This window comes from Dasypus novemcinctus, chromosome 1 (assembly GCF_030445035.2).
Source record: "Dasypus novemcinctus isolate mDasNov1 chromosome 1, mDasNov1.1.hap2, whole genome shotgun sequence".
NCBI classification, from domain to species: domain Eukaryota; kingdom Metazoa; phylum Chordata; class Mammalia; order Cingulata; family Dasypodidae; genus Dasypus; species Dasypus novemcinctus.
The window spans coordinates 104,307,195-104,329,960 of record NC_080673.1 but is presented as its reverse complement, the minus strand read 5'-3'; the positions used below and the strand labels follow the sequence as shown (position 1 = coordinate 104,329,960).

Here is a 22,766-nt window from a genome sequence, read left to right as displayed (position 1 = left end):
GATGAGTACGCTAGCATTAAGCGCCCCTTTAGGGGCCACCTCCCTGCCCTGTGCCCAGCGGGAAATCGGGAGATCTCAGAGATGTCCGAGAGGCGCTGGCCTCGTCACCTATGCGTCCACTCCAGCTTCGTCTCAGGGCATCCGCTTTGCTTCTCCCTCCATCTCACCCGGGTCTCTGAGGTGGTTTAACGTCTTCTCCGGGAAATTCCCGCCAGTGCGGCCGGGTCATTCCGGTAATGAGCACAGGCCCGTTTCCTGGGCGTGAATTGGCAAGGTAGGGATGGGAAAGCAAGCTCGGGGCGGCTCGATGGCGGCAGTCCGGGCTAACTATCTCTGGGCCCACCCTCAGGCAGCACCTCACACCCTCAGACGGCCGCCATCGGTTTCCTCCGCGGCTGCTGTAGACGGTCCACAAACACACCCACCCACACCCTCAGACTCGCTCGCCACCGGCAAAAAATAAAAAACCAACCCAGGGCAGGCACTGAGCATGCCCGGCTAGGAGGGCGGGGCGCTGTCGGGCGGCGCGTCCGGGCAAGCGCTGCTCAGGCCAGTTCCGCGCCTCGGCGGCCCGCCCCGAGCCGCGCCCGCCGCAGGCTGCGCCCGCCCCGCCCCGCCCCGCCCCCGCCGCTCGTCCCCGCCGCGGCCGCGCCGCCTGCAGCAGCAGCAGTAGCTGCTCCTCCCCGGTGGCCGCCCCCCGCGGGTCCCTCGCTGGCTGCAGGGGAGACGGAGGTGGAAGGAGGACACAGCGCGGCGCCGCCGACTCCGGAGACCTTCGCCTCGCCCTGCCGGCTCCTCACTCTCTGGGAGGAACATGGGTAAGTCAGCCTTCCACCCCCGTCATCGTCTGACATTTTTCTCTTCCTCGGCGTGTTGCAGGGTGGGAAGCATTTGTCGCGCAAAGTTGCCGAATTCCTCAGTTCCACGGGTGTGAGACGGGGCTTTTCCTCCGGCGAGATTCGGCTCACGCGGAACGCGCACGGGATAGTCGGGCTGGGAGGGTCCCGGTGCGGGGTGGGGTCGGGCCGCGCCGCGGGTCCCCTGCCCGGCTCTCGGCGTCTCGCCTCCCCGCCTCCCCGCCTCCCCGCCTCCATTCTTCCTGCCGGTTCCCGGGCACCACGGAGCCGGCCTCGCGGACTCTCATCCTCTGCCCCAACCCGCGCTTCTTTAAAGGCCGCTCGCTTCCTGTCCCCGGCGTCTGCTGGGCTCGAGGCTCCGGTGCGACCTGGAGAAAGACCGCTTCGTGCAACTTCCCTGTCAGTGCGACCTTTCCCTATTTTGGGGGCGGCTCATCCCGAGGCAGGGGAAGTGTAGGCAAGTAGTTAGTTTGTGAGGATGATTTTACAGCCGGCACGGAAATTTATTTTCGATGGGAGAGATCGGGCGAACCTCATAGGTTGAAAAGATGACTTGTCAGAGGCCACGAGGAACGTGAGCGAAGAGCCGCTGGCTGTGGAATTAGCGTGGGTGACCACAAGGTGCGATATTCCTGTCCTCAGCCCATTTTCTTGGTTCCTTGGTCTTCTACTGTAGCAGGAAACGGCACCCTGTGACATGTTGTTACTGAACTTGCATATTATTCTTTCCTAGCTTGCCCCGCCTAAAGCTACATAATCTGATTTCAGTTCCTTTGTTTTTATAGTTAATCTATTTAAAAGCCAATGTAAGTTCTGTAAAAATCATACAATTTATCTTAAAAATTTTCATCATATGTAGTCTGTTAAATTCAGTAATTACAAAACCGTCCGATGAATACTGTAATGTTGTTAACAGCAGAAAATTGGATTTTGGTTTGTTTTGGTGTAGTAGCAACTTGGAATACCATAGTTCGACATGTTTCCGATTTACCTCCATTCCTGTCATAATTTCCTCTTTAAAATTTGCTCCATTGACATCTATCAGCTCTGACTTTTCCCATCCATCCCTTATGTTCAAGTTATTTTAAGCTTGAGATCAGCGTGATCCTTTGATCTGTCAATACAGTTCACACAACATGTCCAGAGTTAGGTCATTGCAACTAAGGAGTATCTAAACTGGAAATGGTGACTGTGGAGGTCAGTTGAAAAGCAAATGCTGCCAGCTCTTGATTCAGACCTTTAGCCATATATTAGGAACAGGCCAGTGTTTTAGGAGGAGAAGTTTTGAATGAAATATGAATCTAGGGCCTTGAACTTTATTTTTGGTTATTCACTTCTCTTTTTAATGTAGATACTATTGGTATGCTGAACAAATTTCTGTATAAATAGCATGGCCCATTTATATGTGCCTACCATTTCTTCTGAGAGTAGAGTTTTAAATAAATAATAAACCAGATTATTGGATATATTGTGCCCTCTCCCTTGTACATACCCCAGTTTTCTTCTTAACTACCAGGTTTGACCTGTAACATAAGTTTCCCCATGTTTCAAGGTGAATTTAAGAAACCCATTTAGCGAAAAAAATGTAAAGTCAAATCAGTACTTTTTTTTAGTGGGAGCACACCAATTTTATTGCAATATTAGTGAAAACAATGCTACAGTAAATGAAATTATTACTTTAAAGTAGTTTGGAAAAAGCCTTTTTTTTTTTAACAAATCAATTTTATCGATACATATTTATAAAGCATATAATTCATCCCAAGTGTGCAATCAATGGTATTTGGTATAATCACATAGTTGTTCATTCATCACTCCAGTCATTAATAGAGCATTCTCATTATTTCAATAATAAAAATAATAACATTTGGAAAACTCTTGAATGCTGTAACTTGATTTTAAGAAAGAGTGAATAGAAGCCCATCTCTCATTGTGAAATCTTCTCAGATATCCTTTTTAAATAAATATCTCTTTTCTCTTATCGCTCTGTACCTTGTTAGAGGTTTCTTAGCACTTGCATAATCTGCCTTATATTGGAGTTGTTTGTGTGTGTGTATTGTCCCTTTAATCAAGAGTTCCAGAAGGTGAAAATTACATCCCTATGTCCCCCCACAGGGTTTTTCATATACTAGGTATTCTGTAAACTTTGTTGAATTAATTGTTGGACTTAAAATCATCTATTTATCTTCTAATTTGAACCTGAAAGTACAGGCTTGGAATGAATATTTGGGTTAGTGGATATTATGGAAGTATGGAAGAAGTGGGGACTGGACCAAGAAGTCTATCTAATTGTATTCACTTCTCTTTAAAAAAAAAAAAAAAAATTGGATTTTCTCAGAGGTATAGGTTTTGAGAACAACATCTAGGCAAGCGAATTCCTTTTATCACATGCAAAATTTAGTGTATGATCAGTAAGTGATATAAAATTGAAACTTTGGAAAACAATTTTAGGTTCAGAGCCAATGAAGTTATTATAAAAATTCATATACATATAGGAGGTGGAAGGTACTCGTAATGGTCACACAAAAAAAATCACTTTTTAGACTTTTCAAGAAATAAATAAGGTGATTTTTTTACAGGATGCTCTAACTGCAGTGATTTTATTCCACAAGAAAGTGAAGGAAACTTTCTACATATACTTATGGACCATGGTTATTGTTTTCTGTATATATTTTATTATAAATTCAACATTGCGACGGTTTGCGCGGTCGGTAGAGGTGGGGTCTGGCTGCGGACGAGGGGTCGGTCTAGCTCAGGACGAGGGGTTGGTCTCACAGGGGTTGCGCGGTTTGGTTGACGGGGTCGCCCGGAGAAGCCGGCGACGAAGGGGTCGCCCGGAGAAGCAGGCGACGAACTGGGGACAAGGGAGGCCAGGCCCTTGTCGGGGGCTCTCAGGACTGGAGGGCCCACGGCAGAAGAACTACGGCGGAGACAAGGTAAACAGGCAAGTCCACTTTATTGAGGGAGAGGCAACAGTTTTATAGGGGCTGGGGAAGGCTGATTGGTCGAAGCCACGCCCTGTTCTGATTGGTTGCCGGTGAAAGGTCAGTGGGCGGTACTGGATGGGGGAGGGGTGGTGGTTAGGGATTGGCTGTTGCTGTTGCTGGGGGAAGGGGCAGGGTTTAGGGATTGGTGGCTGCTGTTGCTGGGGTAGAGGGCAGACTTGAGTTTCCGGCCCACGCCTGGCTGTTGCTGCTGTCGGGGGAGGGGAAAAGGGCAGACTGGAATTTTCTGCCCTGCGCCTGCGCAGGGAGAAAGAAGAAGAAGGGTGCCGCCCCACAAGGCATCATGTGGCGCCATCCGGGAGGAGGGGCAGCCGTGGAAGCATGGCTGCCGAGAAGGGGAGACCGGAGGGCACTCTGCGCCCATGCCGAGCTCCCTTCACGGGTGGCGGTGAGTCCGACCAGCCACCCTATTATGGGGGCAGCGGCTTGGCCTGCCGCGGCTGCTCCCCCGCCAGGCCAGCAAACCACACTTCAGCCCGAGGGGTGACCGCACAACATATATTTAATATTTATTGAACACCATCTATGTGCAATGTACTGTAAGAGGCCAAAGATCAATAAGGCATTTTTGTTTCAAGTTGCTTATAATCTTAAGAGGAAATATATGACAAATTCACAAATAACTGTAATAGCAAGAAATATATATAAATAATATAAAAGACTTTTACATATGTTACAGATTCTGGGGATGGAGAGAAGGTTGTAGAGAAATGGTGCTATTTAAACCAAAGTTGATTACATTTCTGAAAGGAAGAAATGCAGTTAAATGATGTATCAGATCCTGTGATTTAAGAAAATTTATCGGTAAATGAGTGCAGAATGGATTAGATGAGGAACTAAAGAACAGTTGCGGGGTGGTGGTTACAGTTTAGATGAATGTGTTCTTTGGCCTGTAGCAATGGGAATAGAATGTTGCAAATAAAGAGTAGTATTTATTTGGCTGATTGAATATGGGATTGAGAAAGGAGTCACAGGATTTAGCCTGGGCCGTAATGAAACTACAGGATCTATTAATATATTCATTTGGAAGAGAAAACGTGAATATTCAATTTTGGACCTGTTGAGTTTGACTTTTTGGTCTGTCATTTAGACTCTGTTCCTTGATGGCAGTGGTTCTGTTTTACTAGATTTTTTTAATACCCTTTTTTTAAAATAACACTTTTTAAAATTAAAGTTACTAGATCACATAGAACGTTACATTAAAAAAACATAAGAGGTTCCCATATAACCCACACACCCCCATCATTTTTGTAAATAATATTTTTTTGAAGATACATACATCACAAAAAAGGTTACATTATAAACAACATAAGAGGTTCCTGTATACCCCCCATCCTCGCACCCCACTCCTCCCACACCAACAACCTCTTCCATCACTGTGGCACACTCATCGCACTCGGTGAACACATTTTGGAGCACTGCTGCACCACGTGGATAATAGTTTACCCTGTGCTGGCACATTGTAGCTATGCCATAATATTTGTTGACTGAGAGAATCTCGAAAAAAATATGTAACCAACAGTTGTTTTAACTATCCAGAGAGTTAGGATTTGAAATAGAAGATTTGGAAGTTAGCCATAAATATCCTGAGATGACAGTTAGTTATGTAGGAGGATGAGAGTCAACAGAGGAAAAGAAGAAAACTCCTCCAAGGTAAAAATCTTGAGGAATGCCCCATATTTAGAGAGAAGGAGTGGAATGATTTGACAGTGAAAAAAGCACAAAGAAATAGTTAGGAGTGGAAGACTCCTGTTCAAGAAAAAGTGAATGGTCAATGCTTCAGAGCAGTCAGAGGTATAAGGACTGAGAAAAGGCCTCAAGTTCATGTGATTTGGTTAGGATGTTATCCAGTAGAAGGAGAGCTGTACAGATAAGTGGAAACAGAGTTCACTATGTATGCTACATTTTTTGCCCTTTCAAAGATCTATGAGGTAGCATAGATATCTTTAAACATTTTAAAAGTGTTGTGCTTTATATGGAATGACACATGCTATTTTCTTGCCTGAATGTGATTTGTAATCTCACCATAGTGCCTCACATTTTCTTTGACATTCCATTTTCTTATGTCTTTGTGACTTAGTACAATACAGTTTCTATTTTTGCAATATCTATCATGCCGAGTAAGTTTAGAAATAATTTATTATTTTGCACTGTAGTTTGCATAAAGAGTAAAGAATACTCTTTACCGATTGAATGATTTTTATACTACTGGGTTTTTTGTATTTGAGACTTTTCTAGTTTGTATGTATGCCTCTAGTATGCTCTTAATTCCATGAGTTTTGTTTTCTCTGTAAATATATATCAACCATATATATGGTCCTTTTCTTTTGCTTGTATCTCTGAGCACCAGAAAGATTTTCATGGATAAATAGTAAGAAATACTGCTTTTATATGCTCTTTGCAATTTCTTTTAGTCAAGGTAGAGTAATAAAATATTTTTGTGAGCTGGTTATTACAAAAATTTAGTATTTTAAAAGAGCATAGAGAGTGTAACCATTTTATAATAATGCAATTTTGGACCTGTCTCCAAACTGTGTTTGTCTCAACACAGTTGTGTAAATTTGCTCTCTGTGTACATTTGCTGTGTACTCTCTGTATTTGCTTGTCTTTTCTTTAGGAGGCACCTGGAACTAAACCTGAGACCTCCTATGTGGAAGAGAGGCATTCAATCACCTGAGTCACCTCAGTTCCCTGGTTTGTTGTGTCTTTCATTGTCTTTCCTCTTTGTGTTTCTTTTGTTGTGTCATCTTGCTGTTCCTGCCTTGCCAGCTCGCCTTCCCCAGAAGGGACTGGGAAGCGAACCTAGGACTTCTATGTGGTAGGCGGAAACCCACGCTTGAGCCACATCTGCTTCCCATTAATGGCCTTTTGATTAGGTTACTTCAATTAAGGCATGACCCAGGTTGGGTCTTAATCATCTTCTGGAATCCTTTATAAATGGGATGAATACAGAGAGAGATAATGATAAAGCCACAAAAGCAGGAAACCGAAGGCAAGGAAGCCTGGAGGACAAGGGAGAGCCTAGCAGTTGCTGCCATATGCTTTGCCATGTGTCAAAGGAGTCCAGGATCACCAACAACCAGGCTTCAGGGAGCAAGCATCATTGATGATGCCTTGATTTTGACATTTTCTCAGCCTTGGAACTCTAAGTTTCTAAGATAATAAATCCCCATTGTAAAAGCCAACCCACAGCACAATTTTATAGGTTTTGACAAAATGTATAATGGCTTGTATCCATTATTGCAATATCATGCAGAACAATTCTAATGTCCCACAAATGCCTCATGTTATACCCATTCTTTCCTCTCCCTCTTTTCAGAACCTCTGGTGACCACTGCCTTTATATCAATGTTATAAATTTTTCCATTACTAAAATAAAAATGTCTACTTTAGTCCATAGAAAGAAAAAAAAAAAGCATAGATTATAGTTTGACTAGTTCAATAATTTTTTATGTTGGTATTACTTCTATTTTGTATATGCACCTATTTTTTCATGTGGGAGAGAAGGGCTAAATTTAGTCCCCTTGGTAGAGTCATATTCTGAAGTTCCTAGTCGTACTATTTGAAAAATTATGGCCTTCATTGGGAGATCAAAAACCATGTTACAGGAGCGGACTTGGCCCAATGGATAGGGCATCCGCCTACCACGTGGGAGGTCCGCGGTTCAAACCCCTGGTCTCCTTGACCTGTGTGGAGCTGGCCCATGCGCAGTGCTGATGCGCACAAGGAGTGACCTGCCACACAGGGGTGTCCCTGGTGTAGGGCAGTCCCATGCGCAAGGAGTGAGCCCCATAAGGAGAACCGCCCAGCGTGAAAGAAAGTGCAGTCTGCCCAAGAATGGTGCTGCACACACGGAGAGCTGACACGGCAAGATGAGTCAACGAAAAGAAACACAGATTCCCGGTGCTGCTGATAAGGATAGAAGTGGTCACAGAATAACATGCAGCGAGTGGACAGAGAGAGCAGACAACTCATGGGGCGAGAGAAATAAATAAAAAATAAATCTTAAAAACAAAACAAAACAAACAAAAACCCCCAAAAACCAATGTTACTTTAACAGCAGAATCTAGCAGCTCCTGGATGCCTTTATGGGAATTGGTGTGGTCACTCTCTCCAGAAATAACAAATCACCTGAGTTTGTGTTTGGTACTTCTTGTGTTATTTGTGACACTAGCAACAGCCATAAGAATTTCCTAAATGTTTAATACTCAGTCATGGACATCAAGAGAAATGGAAGAGGAAGATTGATTCCATTGGGAACGTCATGTTAATTTTATATAGTCAAATTTTTGGATAACTATGGTAAGAAAAGTTTTTAAAATATAAAATACTTTCCTAAGCATTTAACTTGGCATTAGCTCTTTTTGTGGAGAGATGGCCAGTAATAAATGAAGATGTCAGAGCAGTTTATTTGTAAAATTTCTTGGTTCTAAAATTCTGATTCTTTGAAACTAAACTTTGAAATATACTCAGTGTCATTGACTCATGACATCTTATTTAAGATGTCATAAAGATGTATATATTATATGCATCCCTATATAACTTATTTTTCTTTAATGCTCAAAGAGTATTATCTATTTGAGGTAGCAACTTGCGGGTTTGAATCAAATTATTTGTTTTGAGCTTAAGTTTAAATAAATAGATGGGCTTGAAGAAACATTCCCACGATGGCTAAGAAGTGGGTGCTAGATTCAGACTGCAGAATAATGTAATTCTCTCAGTGCATCTTTTTATAAACTTTTGTGACTGGAAGCATTCGGTGAGTTTAAACTGTGTATTAGCATAGTGAAAATGGAAGTGGTCTAGTAGAGCTGCTTGCTAGCCTTGATGCCGTTCTTGTAAACTTCAAAATCCTTTTGACTTCTTGTTCACAAAATGAATTTTTCAATGTGAACTCAATATTTGGCCTTTTTTTCCTAGAGGCTTTTACTCAATTTTGTCCATGTTTGTGTCTTCTCAGCTATTACTTACGTATTATTATTGCCGCAATACATTTCAGGGTTCAAATCTTTGTATGCAGCACATTATTAACATCTCTACATGCATAATTAATTCAGACTCTGAGTTCAAAACTGAATTGTGTAATTTCTATGTAATAGTAATGTTTAATGAAAAGCCTTCTTAAGAAAAAGCCTTGATTCGAAGTGTTTGTCAATTTTCTATGGTGTAAATATTCCCACCGTGGTTGACTTCAGGGTATCAAAATGCAAAGTTGGGAAGAAATGAACTGCAACTCACCATTATATGGTATTTCCATTATACAGATACAGTAGGCATAAATAACCTCATTTACACAGGTAATAGTAAAATAATTAAGTGTGATAAGTTTTGAGTATTAATACCTCTGTTTTTAATTTAACTTAATTAAGTTTACATGATTGAATTTTCAATGATGGCTGTTTTAATAACTGGCTTGCAAAATACCTGGAAATTTAATCATCTCCTATGAGCTGGTACAAGTTGACTTCAGTACATGCCATTGAATTAATTGTTACCATTTATTAAGAATTACTGATGTAAGTTATGCTAAGCTTTAAGTATTTTTAAAAATTGATAATTTCAACAGTTCTGTGAAGTGTGTGACATCCCCATTTTACTCATATTGAAACTGAGACTCAAAGAATTAAATAATTTATCCATGACAACCAAGTTTCTAAAATCCTGTTTTAGAGATGTTCCAACCCAGCTCCTGAAGGACCCGGGTCCAGGTGGCTGCAAGACCAAAGAACACACCTGATACAGTGTCAGATATAAGCTTTATTTATTGGGACTTAAGACAGGAGAGGGTCTCTGAAGGTGGCAGTTTGGAGAATGAAGATAGCACTCTGCAGAGGCGGGAGAACGAGGGGCAATATAAAGGGTCTCAGAACAAAGACATTTCATAACAGAATTCCATAAATGGGCTCTGGTGATGTTATTGTAGGAAGGAAGTGTACAGCCTAGAGAAAATTACAGTCTATGATACCATCTGTACATTGTTTTCCTGTAGGGAGGTTTGTTAAATTTTAACTTGTGTTCTGGGGCATTCAAGTCACTACTTGCTCCAGGCTCCTTAGAGAGGGGGAGGCAGAGCCCAGGACCCACTGGACCCCTAAAGAGCAGTGGTCATCAAATATTAGTTTGCATAATAATCAACAGGAAAGCTTGTTTTCTAAAATTACTAGGCTCACACTCACATTCTGGGGAATGCATGTGGTTCAAATGGTTGAACACCCACCTCCCATGTGGGAGATCCTGGGTTTGGTTTCCAGTGCCTCCTGAAAAAATAAAAACAAACAGCAAGCAAAACAAATAAGAAAACCAACTCAGGGAAGCCAATGTGGCACAGTGATTGAGTAGTGGCTTGGCACATACAAGATCCCAGCTTTATTCTCTGATATATTAAAAAAAAAAATTCTAATTCAGTAGGTGTGGGATAAGCTGGAAATTTGCATTGCTAGACACTCCCAGGTGATTCTTATGTTTTGGGCTTCTAACTACACTTTGAGTAGCACCGCTATAGAGCAGAGGTCAGCAAACTTTTTCTGTAGAGTAGAATGTATTTTAGGCTTTGCAGGCCAAGAGACAAAATTAGGAGTATTATTTCGGTACTTATGTGGCAAGAAAGACAACAAATATCATAGTTTGTTTTGACTAAATTCAAAATATAATAAAGGTTGAGTACAGTTTATTTTAATACAGGTTTGCTAATGAGAACACTAGAATTCTTTTTGGGGAGGGATAGCATTTCACTTAATTGAGGTTCATAATTAGTGTTCCCTGTCGTCTACTGCAAATGTTTGTTAATGCAGGTCTGTAAGGTAATTTTGTATATTTTGTCTGTAAACATCTTTTTGTTTCACAGACGTTCTGTCAAATGCTGATCTCAATCCTTGAACATTTTATATTAAGAATATTCATTCTTGGAAGGTATTTGTAGAATTCTTCTAGATTCCTCTCTTTGCAAATGCAAAGAGAAGTTAGCATGTCATTACATTGCAGAATAACAACTTCCAATTGAAAGTTAGGTGGAAGTTTCTAAATTGCATAGTAAAATGGATTTTAAATATGGAAATTTCTTTTGCACTTGCAACAAGGTCTGGAAAATACTGCTGGGACTGTAGTTTGAGCTCAGAAAAATATATCTTTTGCAAATTTGTATATAAATGGTTTTCTTGCTTCTTATTTTAACTTTTGATTGGACAGAAAGTGTATATAGCAGCTTGATGTTGTGATTCAAACAGTCTTAGTTCTCATCAAGATGACATTACCATAGTGTAAATTTGACATGTAAGCACTGTTTTGGCTTGACTTTTAGGTCATATTCATTAAGAAACATCAACTCTTTAGCACAATCTGAATTCCAAAGCCATGGACTTTTATGTAATAGTGGTTGAGGGTGGTTCTTCAGAAAATTTCAAACTTGTTGCTAAGTTAAGCAAATCACAATAAAATATTACAACTGCTAAGTCATTGAACTGCTGTTTGACAGGGCATTGTAAAAAATTCAGCTTCTATGAATATTCTGTGCACTGATAAGCGTGCACAATATTGATGATGTTTTTCTGTGAAAACAAATGAAGTTTTTTGTTGATACTACTGGTTCAGTATTACACGATTGATTTAAATAGTTTCTATAAAGTACCTGCTGATGAATGATATAATGAATAACCACAGGCTTTAAACATATCATATTTTCACAAGTTTTGTAGATTTGTTCAGCCAAGCCTTTTTCTCTACCTTGGATATTTTTACCACTATCAGTTGTAACACATCTTAGCAGATTCCACTTCAGTTTGTACTGAATTAACTGTTTTTCTTAACTTTGAAAATAATCTCTTGCCTAGTTATTTGATGTTGACTATTTATAAAGGCTAATTCTAATTTAGTCACTTCAAAGTCAGCATCGACTCCTAAAAGCAACAATTTAGTGTCATTAATATCTCACAACTAACTCAAGAGCCAGGAAATACCTGTCAAAATTTTTTGTTTTTTCTTTTAGTTTTACTGTTGATGTTGCTCCCAACATCCTTAATCTTCAAGTAACTATACACATTGAAAGGCTAATTAACCTTAAAGAAGCTTATTTTCTCTGAAAACATTTCTTTGGTTGCGGTAGTCAAACACGATTTAATTAACTCATCATCAGTAAACAAATGAGCATATCAGAAATAAACTTTGGTTGTAGGTTCATTTTCATTTTTTATTTTTTGTGAAGAAATTCTGCTGTTACGAGATATTTTGTTTTACATTTTCTAATTTTTCTGATGATTGCTTTCCTATGAATTGGGAAATTGATGAATGCTTTGATAATGATGTACAGTAGATTCCCATTACATATTGAACTATTGCCCCTAAGAAAATATGGGGCTAGGTTCTGTAAGCCTCTGATCACATTTGATCAATAATAACCTTGCTTTTTTGGTGTGTTTCCTTTAAAGAGACCTTCTCTATCATTTGTTTCTTCCTTAAATTTGCATAGAATGAATCTGCAAGAAATGCTTTGTTTTCACCAGTAGAGATGGATCCCTTTTAGCTCCGTTTTAGAATCAGATTGTTGCTTTCAGAACATGTTAAAGCAACATTTAAACAAACCCTCTGAATATAAACTTAAGCAAAGTTAAATTGTTGGGGGCAGCATGTAATTGGAGCTTATTAAATTGGTGTTGATTTATTAGCATTGAACAGGATTACTACTCATGCCTGAACAAAACCAGCACATGTATTTTCGCCATAGGGGACATCAAAGCCCTCTGGGTGCTTAGGAACACTAAATAGCACTTCAGTATTATTCTTGGGAGCCATTTTAAACAGCAAAATCACCAATCAAATTGAAAAAATGAGAAAAATGTGTGGGACATATATCACAGAAAGGACACTTGTTTACCATATGAGGGCTGAAACAAGAATGCAGAGTGTCACTTTGTTTGACCTTACTTAGGATATGTGTTTGTTGGGCAACTCAGATTTTTTGCTGTGTATTTGTCTTGGATGATCATGAACATGAAAGCATTGTAAAAGTGCCCCTAACTATGGAATCTAGGAATAATGGGGACTGATTGAATATTGTATTTTTTAAGCATAGCTATAGTGTCATTGCATAATATAATGCTTTGCTCTCTAATTCAGTAACAAAATAAGTCACACTTTACTGTGCCTTAACAAATTCTACTTGTCTTGTTCTGACATAATAGTTATGCAGTGGTTGTAAAAATAATGAATTATTGTGTTATGACAATGCTTATGGTACTTCAAACATTGGTGAGTTATAACTATGTCACTGCAATTTGTAGTACATTAAGCAGCAGTGTGAAGGGATGAGAGTGCCACATATGGTCTGTATTGTAACTTCTCATCTCTGCCATTGTAATAAAAGCAACTATCGATAGTACATAAGAAATGAGTATGGCTGTGTTTAAATAAACCTTTATTTATGGACAGAAAAGTTTAGAAAAAATATTTCTTTTCTATAATAAAAACAGCAGTGAAATAACTGATACTGGGTTGCAACGTAGGGATACAACAGGAAATGGTGGGGACTATGTTAAATTGCAAAGTATGTGTCCTAAGGGAATGTGGTAGTTTGAGTCTTTTGTGGACCCTAGAAAATTATATTCTTAAATTAATCCATTCCTGTGAACTTGCTTGGGCAGAACCCTTTGATTAGGATCATTTGATTAGATTACTTCTATAAGGCATATTTCAGGGTGGGTCTTAATCCTTGTACTGGAGTCCTTTGTAAAGAGAATGGATATACAGAGAAAAAAGTCTGTAGAGATAGAGAGAAAGCCACAAGAGCAGAGAGAATGCCATGAGAGCCAGAAGCTACAATCAAACTGAACCTGGGAAAGAAGAAGCCAGAAGCTGAAGCAAATGAGAGCCAGAGGAGAAGGGAGAAGGCATCTCCTGATGACTTGATTTGGACACTTAAATGGTCTCAGAACTGTAAGCTTGCAACCTAATAAATCCCCATTGAAAAACTGAATCCATTTCTGGTATACTGCTTTGGGCAGCTTTTAGCAGACTGAAACAGGGAGGTCTCCCCTGCTCCACTCCACCCAGTTTTTGTCATGGTTGCAAAAAGTTTGTTTTTACAAAAAAAAAGCCTGAGATCTAGATTTTTATCTGAAATCTTCGATCTCCAGATTGTTGGACTTTAGAATAGAAAGGCAGCCAGATCAAGGGCTTCAAACAGTAATGACATGACTTGCCTCTTTCTGTTCAGATTAGGGAATGAAGGGTCAATGAGGGTAAGAGACATACCCAAGGTAGTTAGGGGTAGTGTTAGATGTAGAATCTTTGTCTCCTAATTCCTAGACCAGTATTCTGTTCACTATACCAGGCTAGCTCCAACATGTTAATGAAAAAGTATGCATGTGCACATAAAAGCATGAACAAACTAATACCCAAGGTGGTTTAATTTGCTAAGGCTGCCAAGGCAATGTACCAGAAATAGGTTGGCTTTTACAATGGGCATTTATTAGTTTTAAGAAAAATGTCCAAGGCCAAGAAAAATGTCTAGGTCAAGGCTTCAACAGGAGATGCTTTCTCCCTGTGCTGCGACTGTGGGTGATAAGGCACATGGTAGAACACAGTGGCAGCATCTGTTGGGTCTCTGCGTTCTCCTTCTCAGCTTCTTGCTTTCTCTCTGCTCCTATGGCTGCCTCTCTCGGGCTTCCTTTCTCAGCTTCTAGGAGTTTTTCTCTGTCTCACAGTTCTACCAAATCCAGTTTATAAAGGATTCCAGTAGGAGGATTAAGACCCACCCTGGGCTATGCCTTACTGGAGTAATGTAATCAAAGGACCCTTAACCGAATTTAAGCTAATCAAAGGTTCACAATAGGTTTACATCCACAAGAACAGACCAATTTAAGAACATAATTGTCTGGGGGTCCATGAAAGACTCAAACTACCACACAAGGACTCATTCCAATGAATAACTTTTAGGTTACCGGTTTTCTTTTATACTTCCAGGGTTCTAATCCATACTCTCATCTCTTCATTCTTGTATTACTGGGAACATTTATTAGTTGACCTTACTGATACTAGGTTCTCTGTTCTCCAATCCTTTCTACATACTATGCTCATATTAATCCTTTTTAAAAGACACCACATCTATTATATCACTCACTTAGGAATCTAATTGCCTACCACATCAAGTCTAAGCTCTGCTTAGTTTTCAAAATATATAGAGAACTGAGATCTCTCTTCTCTTTCTCACTGCTCTCTGAAATATATCATCCCTTGAATTCTCCCTGTCCCCTAAATATTCTTTGTCAGTGTTATAACAGTATACCTTTGCTCAGGTTATTCCTCCTTCTAGAATAACTTTTTTTCCTACCTTCTTCTTAAAATTTTCCAAAGTCTGGGTCAGTTTCTAACACCTCTATGAATACTATTTCAGCTTATGCTGACCTAACACGTCTCTGGACACATCTCACTTTTTAGACTCCTATAACACATACAGTGATATTACAGTTTTATTCTCTCAATATTTCTTCCTGTTGGGATTCAATAAATTGATGTCCGTTGATGTCATAGGGTCACCTACTCAATCTATCAGCATTACCCTACAGTGTTAATAGGCATCTTTTATAAGATAGTTTACAAACTAGCAGCCCATTGGCCAAATGTAGTCTGCAGATGGATTTTATTAGGGAAGCTTTGGAAAGTAGAATTCATTGTCAACATTAAAATATCAGTAGGTTTCTGGGAAAAAATCTACTTTCCAACTTTAAAAAATGATTTAAAAATTCAGGATCTCTCGGTCTGCATTCCTATTGGCAACAGTCAGCTGTAGTTACCCTTTAGGCAGGGTATGGGGTCTCCAATTCACTGTTTCCTATTATCATATATCCTGCAAATTTCGTTCTTTAAAATGATCTACTTGCCTCTTGTTGGTATTTGAATTAGTAATCTCTGAGATTTCTGTTACAGTTTCTGCACTACTAAAAATTTAATTGTATTCAGAATTGTGGTAAAGTTAATTTCTTTTTGAAAAATAATTTATTTAAAATTATTGTGAAAATTCCCTGAGCCTCAACAGAGTAGCGACTCCTACTCTCTGGTTCATTCTTCTTACCTAGCTCACCTAACAGGGAGGTGAAGATGGTCAACCACCACACCAGGGAACCAAGAGTTCCTACAACTGTAAGCAGAGGAATAGAATCCATCATCCATGTGGAATCTAAGCCCCCTCTGGATCTAGAGGTGGAGGGGACATTGCCATCCCAGGGCCCACAGAATGAAAATAAAATATGGACTAGAGTGGACTTACTGATATTCTACTATAAAACTATTGTGACGGGTAATAGAAGAAATTTTAGCATCAAGGTGGAGAAAGTGGCCACAGTAGTTGCTGAGGGCAGGGAAAGGGTAAAAGAGATGTGATGTGGGGGCATTTTGGGATTTTGAGTTGCCTTAATGATATTGCAGGGTCAGATGCTGGACTTCATATATCCTACCATAGCCCACTGAATGTACTGGGGGAGAGTGTGAACTACAGGGTAAACTAGTATCTGTGAAGTGCAGCAGCGCCCCAAAATGTGTTCACTGAGAGCAATGAGTGTGCCGCAAGGATGAGGGAGGTTGTTGGTGTGGGAGCAGGGGGGTGGAGGGGTGGGGGTGTACAGAAGCCTCTTACACTTTTCATTGTAATGCTTTTTTTGGTGATGTATATATCTTAAAATACAATTTACAAAAATGATGTGGTGGGGAGTGGGTTATATGGGAACCTCTTATATTTTTATGTTTTTTAATGTAACATTCCTTGTGGTCTATTAATTTTAAAAAAGTATTGTGAAAATTAATAAAAGAATACAGTCAAGAGCAAAGTTAACTATCTGTGATATATGGTCATCAATCACAATTAAACCAAATTTTCAGTTGACCAGAGTGATATAAAAAATTAGAGAGAGAGGAAGGAATCCTGCTTTTCATAAACTAATTGCATAGTGTAACCTTTGGCATTATTTAGCCTCTTCAAATCTCCATTTCATATATACTCTTAAAAAATTTTTTTTAAGAATTTAATTGGGAAATGGGGAAAAAACAGAGCTTGCTGAGAAATGGGAGAGACAGAAATACACATCAAGATTTGGTGCGGGTTCCTCTAGGCAAAGAGAGTCTATTCTTAAAATTCTGTCATTATTATTGAGTAAAAACCAAAGAAAACTCCAAATAAAAATGGAAGAGAACTAAAAGCCCATTTTGGGAAGCAGACTTGGCCCAGTGGTTAGGGCGTCCGTCTACCACATGGGAGGTCCATGGTTCATAACGTGGGCCTCCTTGACCCGTGTGGAGCTGGCCCACATGCAATGCTGATGCGTGTAAGGAGTACCGTGCCATGCAGGGGTGTCCCCAGGTAGGGAGCCCCACGCGCAAGGAGTATGTCCCATAAGGAGAGCCACCCAGTGCAAAAGAAAGTTCAGCCTGCCCAGGAATGGCTCCGCCCACACGGAGAGCTGACACAACAAGATGACACAACAAAAAGAAACAGATTCCCGTGCTGCTGATAACAATAGAAGCACACAAAGAAGAACACGCAGCAAATGGACACAGAGAACAGACAACTGTGGTGGGGGGAGGGGTGAAAAGGGGAGAGAAATAAATAAATAAATCTTTAAAAAAATAAAAGCCCATTTCATGGGGAACTTATACAAATAATCATTTGTAAATCTTCAAGCTCAGATACATACCAAGGTCTTCTGCCCAAACCAAGATCTGTTCTATTTTTCCTTTTTTTTTTTTTTTGCCTTGGGCATTAAATACATTTCTAGGGGAAGTGATGGCATGGCATTTAAAGCCATTAAAGCACAATAGGGTGTGATGGGGAATGAATGTTGTTCCCACAAAAGCCATTTTTAGATCTAACCCCTGACCCTGTAGGTATAAATCCATTTGTAAATGGGACCTTTGAAGATGTTATTAGATGTGTCCAAACTGAATGAGGATGGGCTTTAATCCAATATGATGAAGTCCTAATAAGCAAAGGATATTGGACACAGGAAGAGGAAGCCATAGGGAATAGCCAGAAGCCAGAAGTCAGTGGAACCTGGAGTAGAAAGGCGAAGACATCACCTGTGCATTGCCATGTGACAGAATTGCCAGGAACCCCAAAGAATGCTGGCTAATCTCTGAAATTGTCAGCCAATAAATTCCTGTTGTGTGATACTTGTTTTAGCAGCTAGGAGACTAAAACAGGGTACTACATTGTTTCTAAGGAATATTCTTTTTTTATGTTAGAAAATTTTTCTAGAAATTAAAAATAATTTCATGTAACTGGCAAATTCCCCTAATTTAAGGGGAGGGGTGGTTTTGTTTTTTTAGTCAGGGGAAAAATGAAACAACCAGGGATCATTGTGCTTTAACCAAAAATTACTTTAATTCTTTGAGAAACTCAAACCATCCAAGATATTTTTTTTAACAAGGTATTTGTCAGTTTGTAAAAAATTATTTCCTTTAAGTGTTCTGAAAAACATTCCCTTTAAAGATTCCTAAATAACTTCAGTATAAAAGATGAAACTAATCATTATAAAAAGGTAAAACATCGATATATTTGTTTCACAGAAATATATTAGTCTTCAAAATTATATGATATATTTGGACTAAAAAATAAATTCATTTACAACAAAGATGAAAAGTTTGTGTGACCTCATGAATTTAATTTAGTTGCAGAAGAGTCTCAAAAGATTAATTAGTTGCAAAAGTATTTGGGGTTGGGGTGGGAGGAGGAGTTGTTAAGCTCAAAACAGATACCCGCTCTCACATTTCTGGCTTTTATGTGGTTTACACAAAGTACCCCCAGTCAAATCAGAAACACAAGACTGCCATATTAGGCATTATGGAATGTGACAAAATAAAGGAACATTTTCTGCTTTTGAGAAACTTTAACTGGTAAATAAAGAAAAATACTTTAAAATGAGTAATTGAAACATATAAGGCCATAATTTGGAATTTCAAAACAATAAACAGACCCCTCAGAATTATAAAAAGAGACTAGATCATATTTATCTTTTTAGCACCTAACACACCTTCTTTGGTGTATATACATGCTCAATATTGATGATTTTAAAAATTTCCTCTAATTGATTTATTTATCACTTAAACACTATTGAAAGCTAGAGTGTGTTCCCCACACTTCAGATACTATGGCATACCACTCCCTGGAGCATTTTATTTTGATTTTTATTTGATCACATATTCAGACATATGGACAGTTGTTAGCTGATACAACTAGCTGATGTGATTGGGTTATAAATTCATTCTTGAAGTGCTTATATGTATATAAAGCAAGATATAGACAGTTCTTGCTTTGCACAGTTCTGATATCCATGATATGTGCATGAGATTCAGTTAAACCGTAGTGTGCAAAGCATGGACTGCCTATATGGTGGAAAGAACCTAGACTTTGGCAAGTTATTCAGCTTCTGAACTCAGTTTTTTCATCTATTAAAATAGGAATAATAACAACATGTATTTCACAATGTAGTTGTAACTAGTACATGAAATAATGTCCAAGTAACTTTTAATTTCTATTTCCAAAGCTGACAATGCAATCATTTTGGGGAAATTTTATCTTATATTCAGTATTAAAACCAATCAAAGGGTATAATGCTGTTTGTTTCATTATTTTAATCAAAACATATAGGCAATATTATTGTTGTAGCAGGTTGTTTTTTAAAGATGGCCACAAAATATATCTTGCTCCACATATCCTTCTAGAACTTGCCACTCTGCCGATAATTGGAGTCTGTTTCTCCTCTTCAAACTGCATGCAGGTTTATGACTCACTTGTAATGAGCAGAGTGTGGTAAAGTGATACTGTGTGACCTCCTAGGCTATATTATAAAAAGGCAATGTGGCTTCCACTTTGTTCATTGGAACACTCACCGGCTTGTAGCAGGGAAAAGTCTAAGTACCCTGAGACTGCCATGCTCTGAGGAAGCCAACCACATGGAGAGGTCACAGATCTAGTGTCATGTCTCAGGTTGGCTATCATAGTCTTCAAGGCTTTCCAGCCCAGTTGCCAGACATGTGAGTGAATGGACCCTAAGGTCATTCAGATTACCCTTGCCCCAGCCATCTGATTCGCTCCCAGGGTCACCCATTGAGGCTTCAGACCTGGCGAAGCCAGAGGCAAACCAACCTCAATGTGTACACTTTGTGAAGTCCTGGCTCACAGAATCTGTGAGCATAATATAATTGTTTTTGTTTTATGTCAGTAAGTTTTGGGCAGTTTGTTATGTAACGGTAATAGTTGGAACAGTTATAAAATCTAAAAGTCAAGTTTTCTCAGTAAGAAACAGATTGCTATGAAATTTGTCAAAGGGGGAACTACCTGCCAAATATTTTCTTTCATTAAGATCACTACCATGAGAATGGTAATCATTAGTGTAGTAACATCGTCAGATTCCTTATGCTTTAAACTTATGTACACTTGTGTATGGAGGTGTATGGATGTATATATATATAATTGCATGTATACACACAAAATACCTCTAAAAATACTCACAAATGTTAACATTGATTGCTTCTGGAGAGTGGAACTGGTTATGTGAAGGTAATACCCACTAAAATAAAATTAAAACTAAAAAATATTTTCTGTGCAGTGCCAATTTGGAGGACAGTAATGTATTCATCTTTGTATCTTTAGCACCTCGTGTTATGTTTAGTGCTTGTTCAACACTCAGTTCATGTTGCTGGATAACTAGAAGTTTGAGATTATCTTCTGTTTAACCTATTATTCATCTTATAAACATAGCATTCGTAACTATATTATTGACTTAAAGAGTTACTATATTTAGGCTTTTCTCACATAATAACTCTTCATTTTTCTAAGAAGCTTATTTATATATTAGTATTTGTTTGGGTCCAGCCAGGAGACGAAAACATACAATGTTAAGTGTTTTAGGTTCCTGGCTTCCAAAGGAAATACTATGCAATGGGTTCGCTTAAACAATAGGAATTTATTGACTCACAGTTTTAAGTGTGGGAGAAGTCCAAAATCAAGGCTTCACCAAAGTGATGCTTTCTCCAAGAAGATTGTGGTGTTCTGGGACTGGCTGTGGGCAGTCCTTGATCCTTGGCTTTTCTGTCACATGGAGTGCACATGGTGTCCTTTCCTGGCCTCTCCTTTTTCCTCTGGGTTCTGTTGACCTCCAGCGTCTGACTCTTCCTTCTGGCTTTCTTTCTGTGGCCTTCCCTATAAGGCCTTCAGTGTTAGGATGAAGACCCATTCTGATTCACCTGGGCCATACCTTAACTTAAGTAACCTCATCAGGAGGTCCTGTTATACAAAAGTTCACACCCACAGGAATGGACTAAGCTGAAAAATGTTTTTCTGGGGTCTGTAACTTTTAATCACCACAGTTAAGTTTGTATGTATAACAGTCCAGATAGTGTCATTTTATAGTATTAGATTTTTTTTAACAAATCAGTTTTATTGTTACATATTAATAAAGCATAAATCCATCCAAAGAGTACAGTCAGTGGCGATTCAGTATAATCACATATTTGTGCATTCATCACCTCAATGATTCCCAGAGGACTTTCATTATTCCAGTAATAATAATAAACAACAAAACTTGTTACTTCAATCTCTTTCTGCCTTGCTTGCTGTACATAGCTGCTATTCCTTTTCCTTCTCTCTTGTATATTTGTATTTATATTTTGTAAAAACAGTCTTATATATGCTAATCCCCCATATTTGTGTTTTACATGAGCTTTTACTATCTTATATAGTCCCATGTTACAGTTTTTAACTTTTCTTCTGATAATATACATGACCTTAGATTTTTCCTTTCAACCACTGTCATACCCATACAATAGCACTGCTATTTACAAACATCATGATATGCTTTCACCATTTCTGTTCATTTCCAAAGATTTGCAACCTTTTTTACCCATTCTGCACAGATTAACCCTCAGTTTTTTATTCTCTCTCCTGTTTTCTCATGACCTATATTCTAATTAATAACTCCATAAATTTACCCAATGTATTTAGTTCATAATAGCGCAATCATATGGTATTCTTTTGTGTCTGGTTGGTTTGCTTCACTCAACAAATGACCTCCAGGTTCATCCATCTTGTCATAATGCTTCACGACCTCATTAATATTAGATTTTTTAATTCTTAATATATTACTTATATATATCCATGTTAAACTTCTTCTGTCACATTTACGTGCATGTGTCATTTTTCTCTAGCATTTTATTACCTAGAAAAGTTGGTATTGCCTAAAATTTTGTAAATTCCAATGTATATTAACTCTTTTATGCTATTAGGTTACTAAATGAGACTGTGTGCTTTGCACTAACCTTTATGAAACACTGTTCTGTATATTTTTTCATTCAAAGAAAGCCCCATTTATCTAGGTCCTTTTGTTCACTCTTTAATCTAGTTTGCTCTTAATACAGTGCATCACAAAACAGAATCTTCTTTCTCCATCTTTATATTTAATAAGTCACAATTTTGAATATGTTGTAGTAGAGAATCATTTTTTAAAAACTTTATTTTGAAAGAATTTCAAACTTACAGTACAGTCACAATAGTAATATAAAACCCATTCAGAGGGAAGCAGACATGGCTTAACTGATAGAATGTCCATCTACTTTATGGAGGGTCCAGAGTTCGATCCCCAGGGCCTTCCGACCCATATGGTAAGCTGACCCATATGCAGTGATGTTGTGTACAAGGTGTGCCCTGCCATGCAGGGGCGCCCTTATGCCCACGTGCATGGAGTGCATCCCATAAGGAGAGCCGCCCCATAAGAAAAAAGCGCAGCCTGCCCAGGAGTGGTGCCACACATGGAAAGCTGACACAGCAAGATGACACAATAAAAATAAGACACAGTTTCCCAGTGCCTCTGGATAATGCAAGTGGATGCAGAAGAACACACAGTAAGTGGACACAGAGAGCAGACAATGG

The 22,766-nt window shown here is 39.1% G+C and overlaps 1 protein-coding gene across 10 annotated transcripts in view; it reads left to right on the top strand.

The window, feature by feature from the left end:
* The first annotated feature begins 509 nt into the window (after positions 1-509).
* The window catches only part of RAP1GDS1 (Rap1 GTPase-GDP dissociation stimulator 1), a 200,816-nt gene continuing 178,559 nt past the window's right edge, over positions 510-22,766 (top strand). For 4 of the 10 annotated variants that reach the window (XM_071215531.1, XM_058295196.1, XM_058295186.1 and 1 more), the window contains exon 1: positions 630-818. Coding sequence is in view for 8 of the 10 variants with exons in the window: in XM_058295196.1 (XP_058151179.1) it covers positions 815-818 (4 nt within the window). In the remaining 2 variants the exon portion in view is untranslated. Of the gene's footprint in view, positions 819-22,766 lie in introns of all 10 variants that reach the window. The other 6 variants (XM_058295208.1, XM_058295190.1, XM_058295193.2 and 3 more) reach the window with 4 other exon arrangements.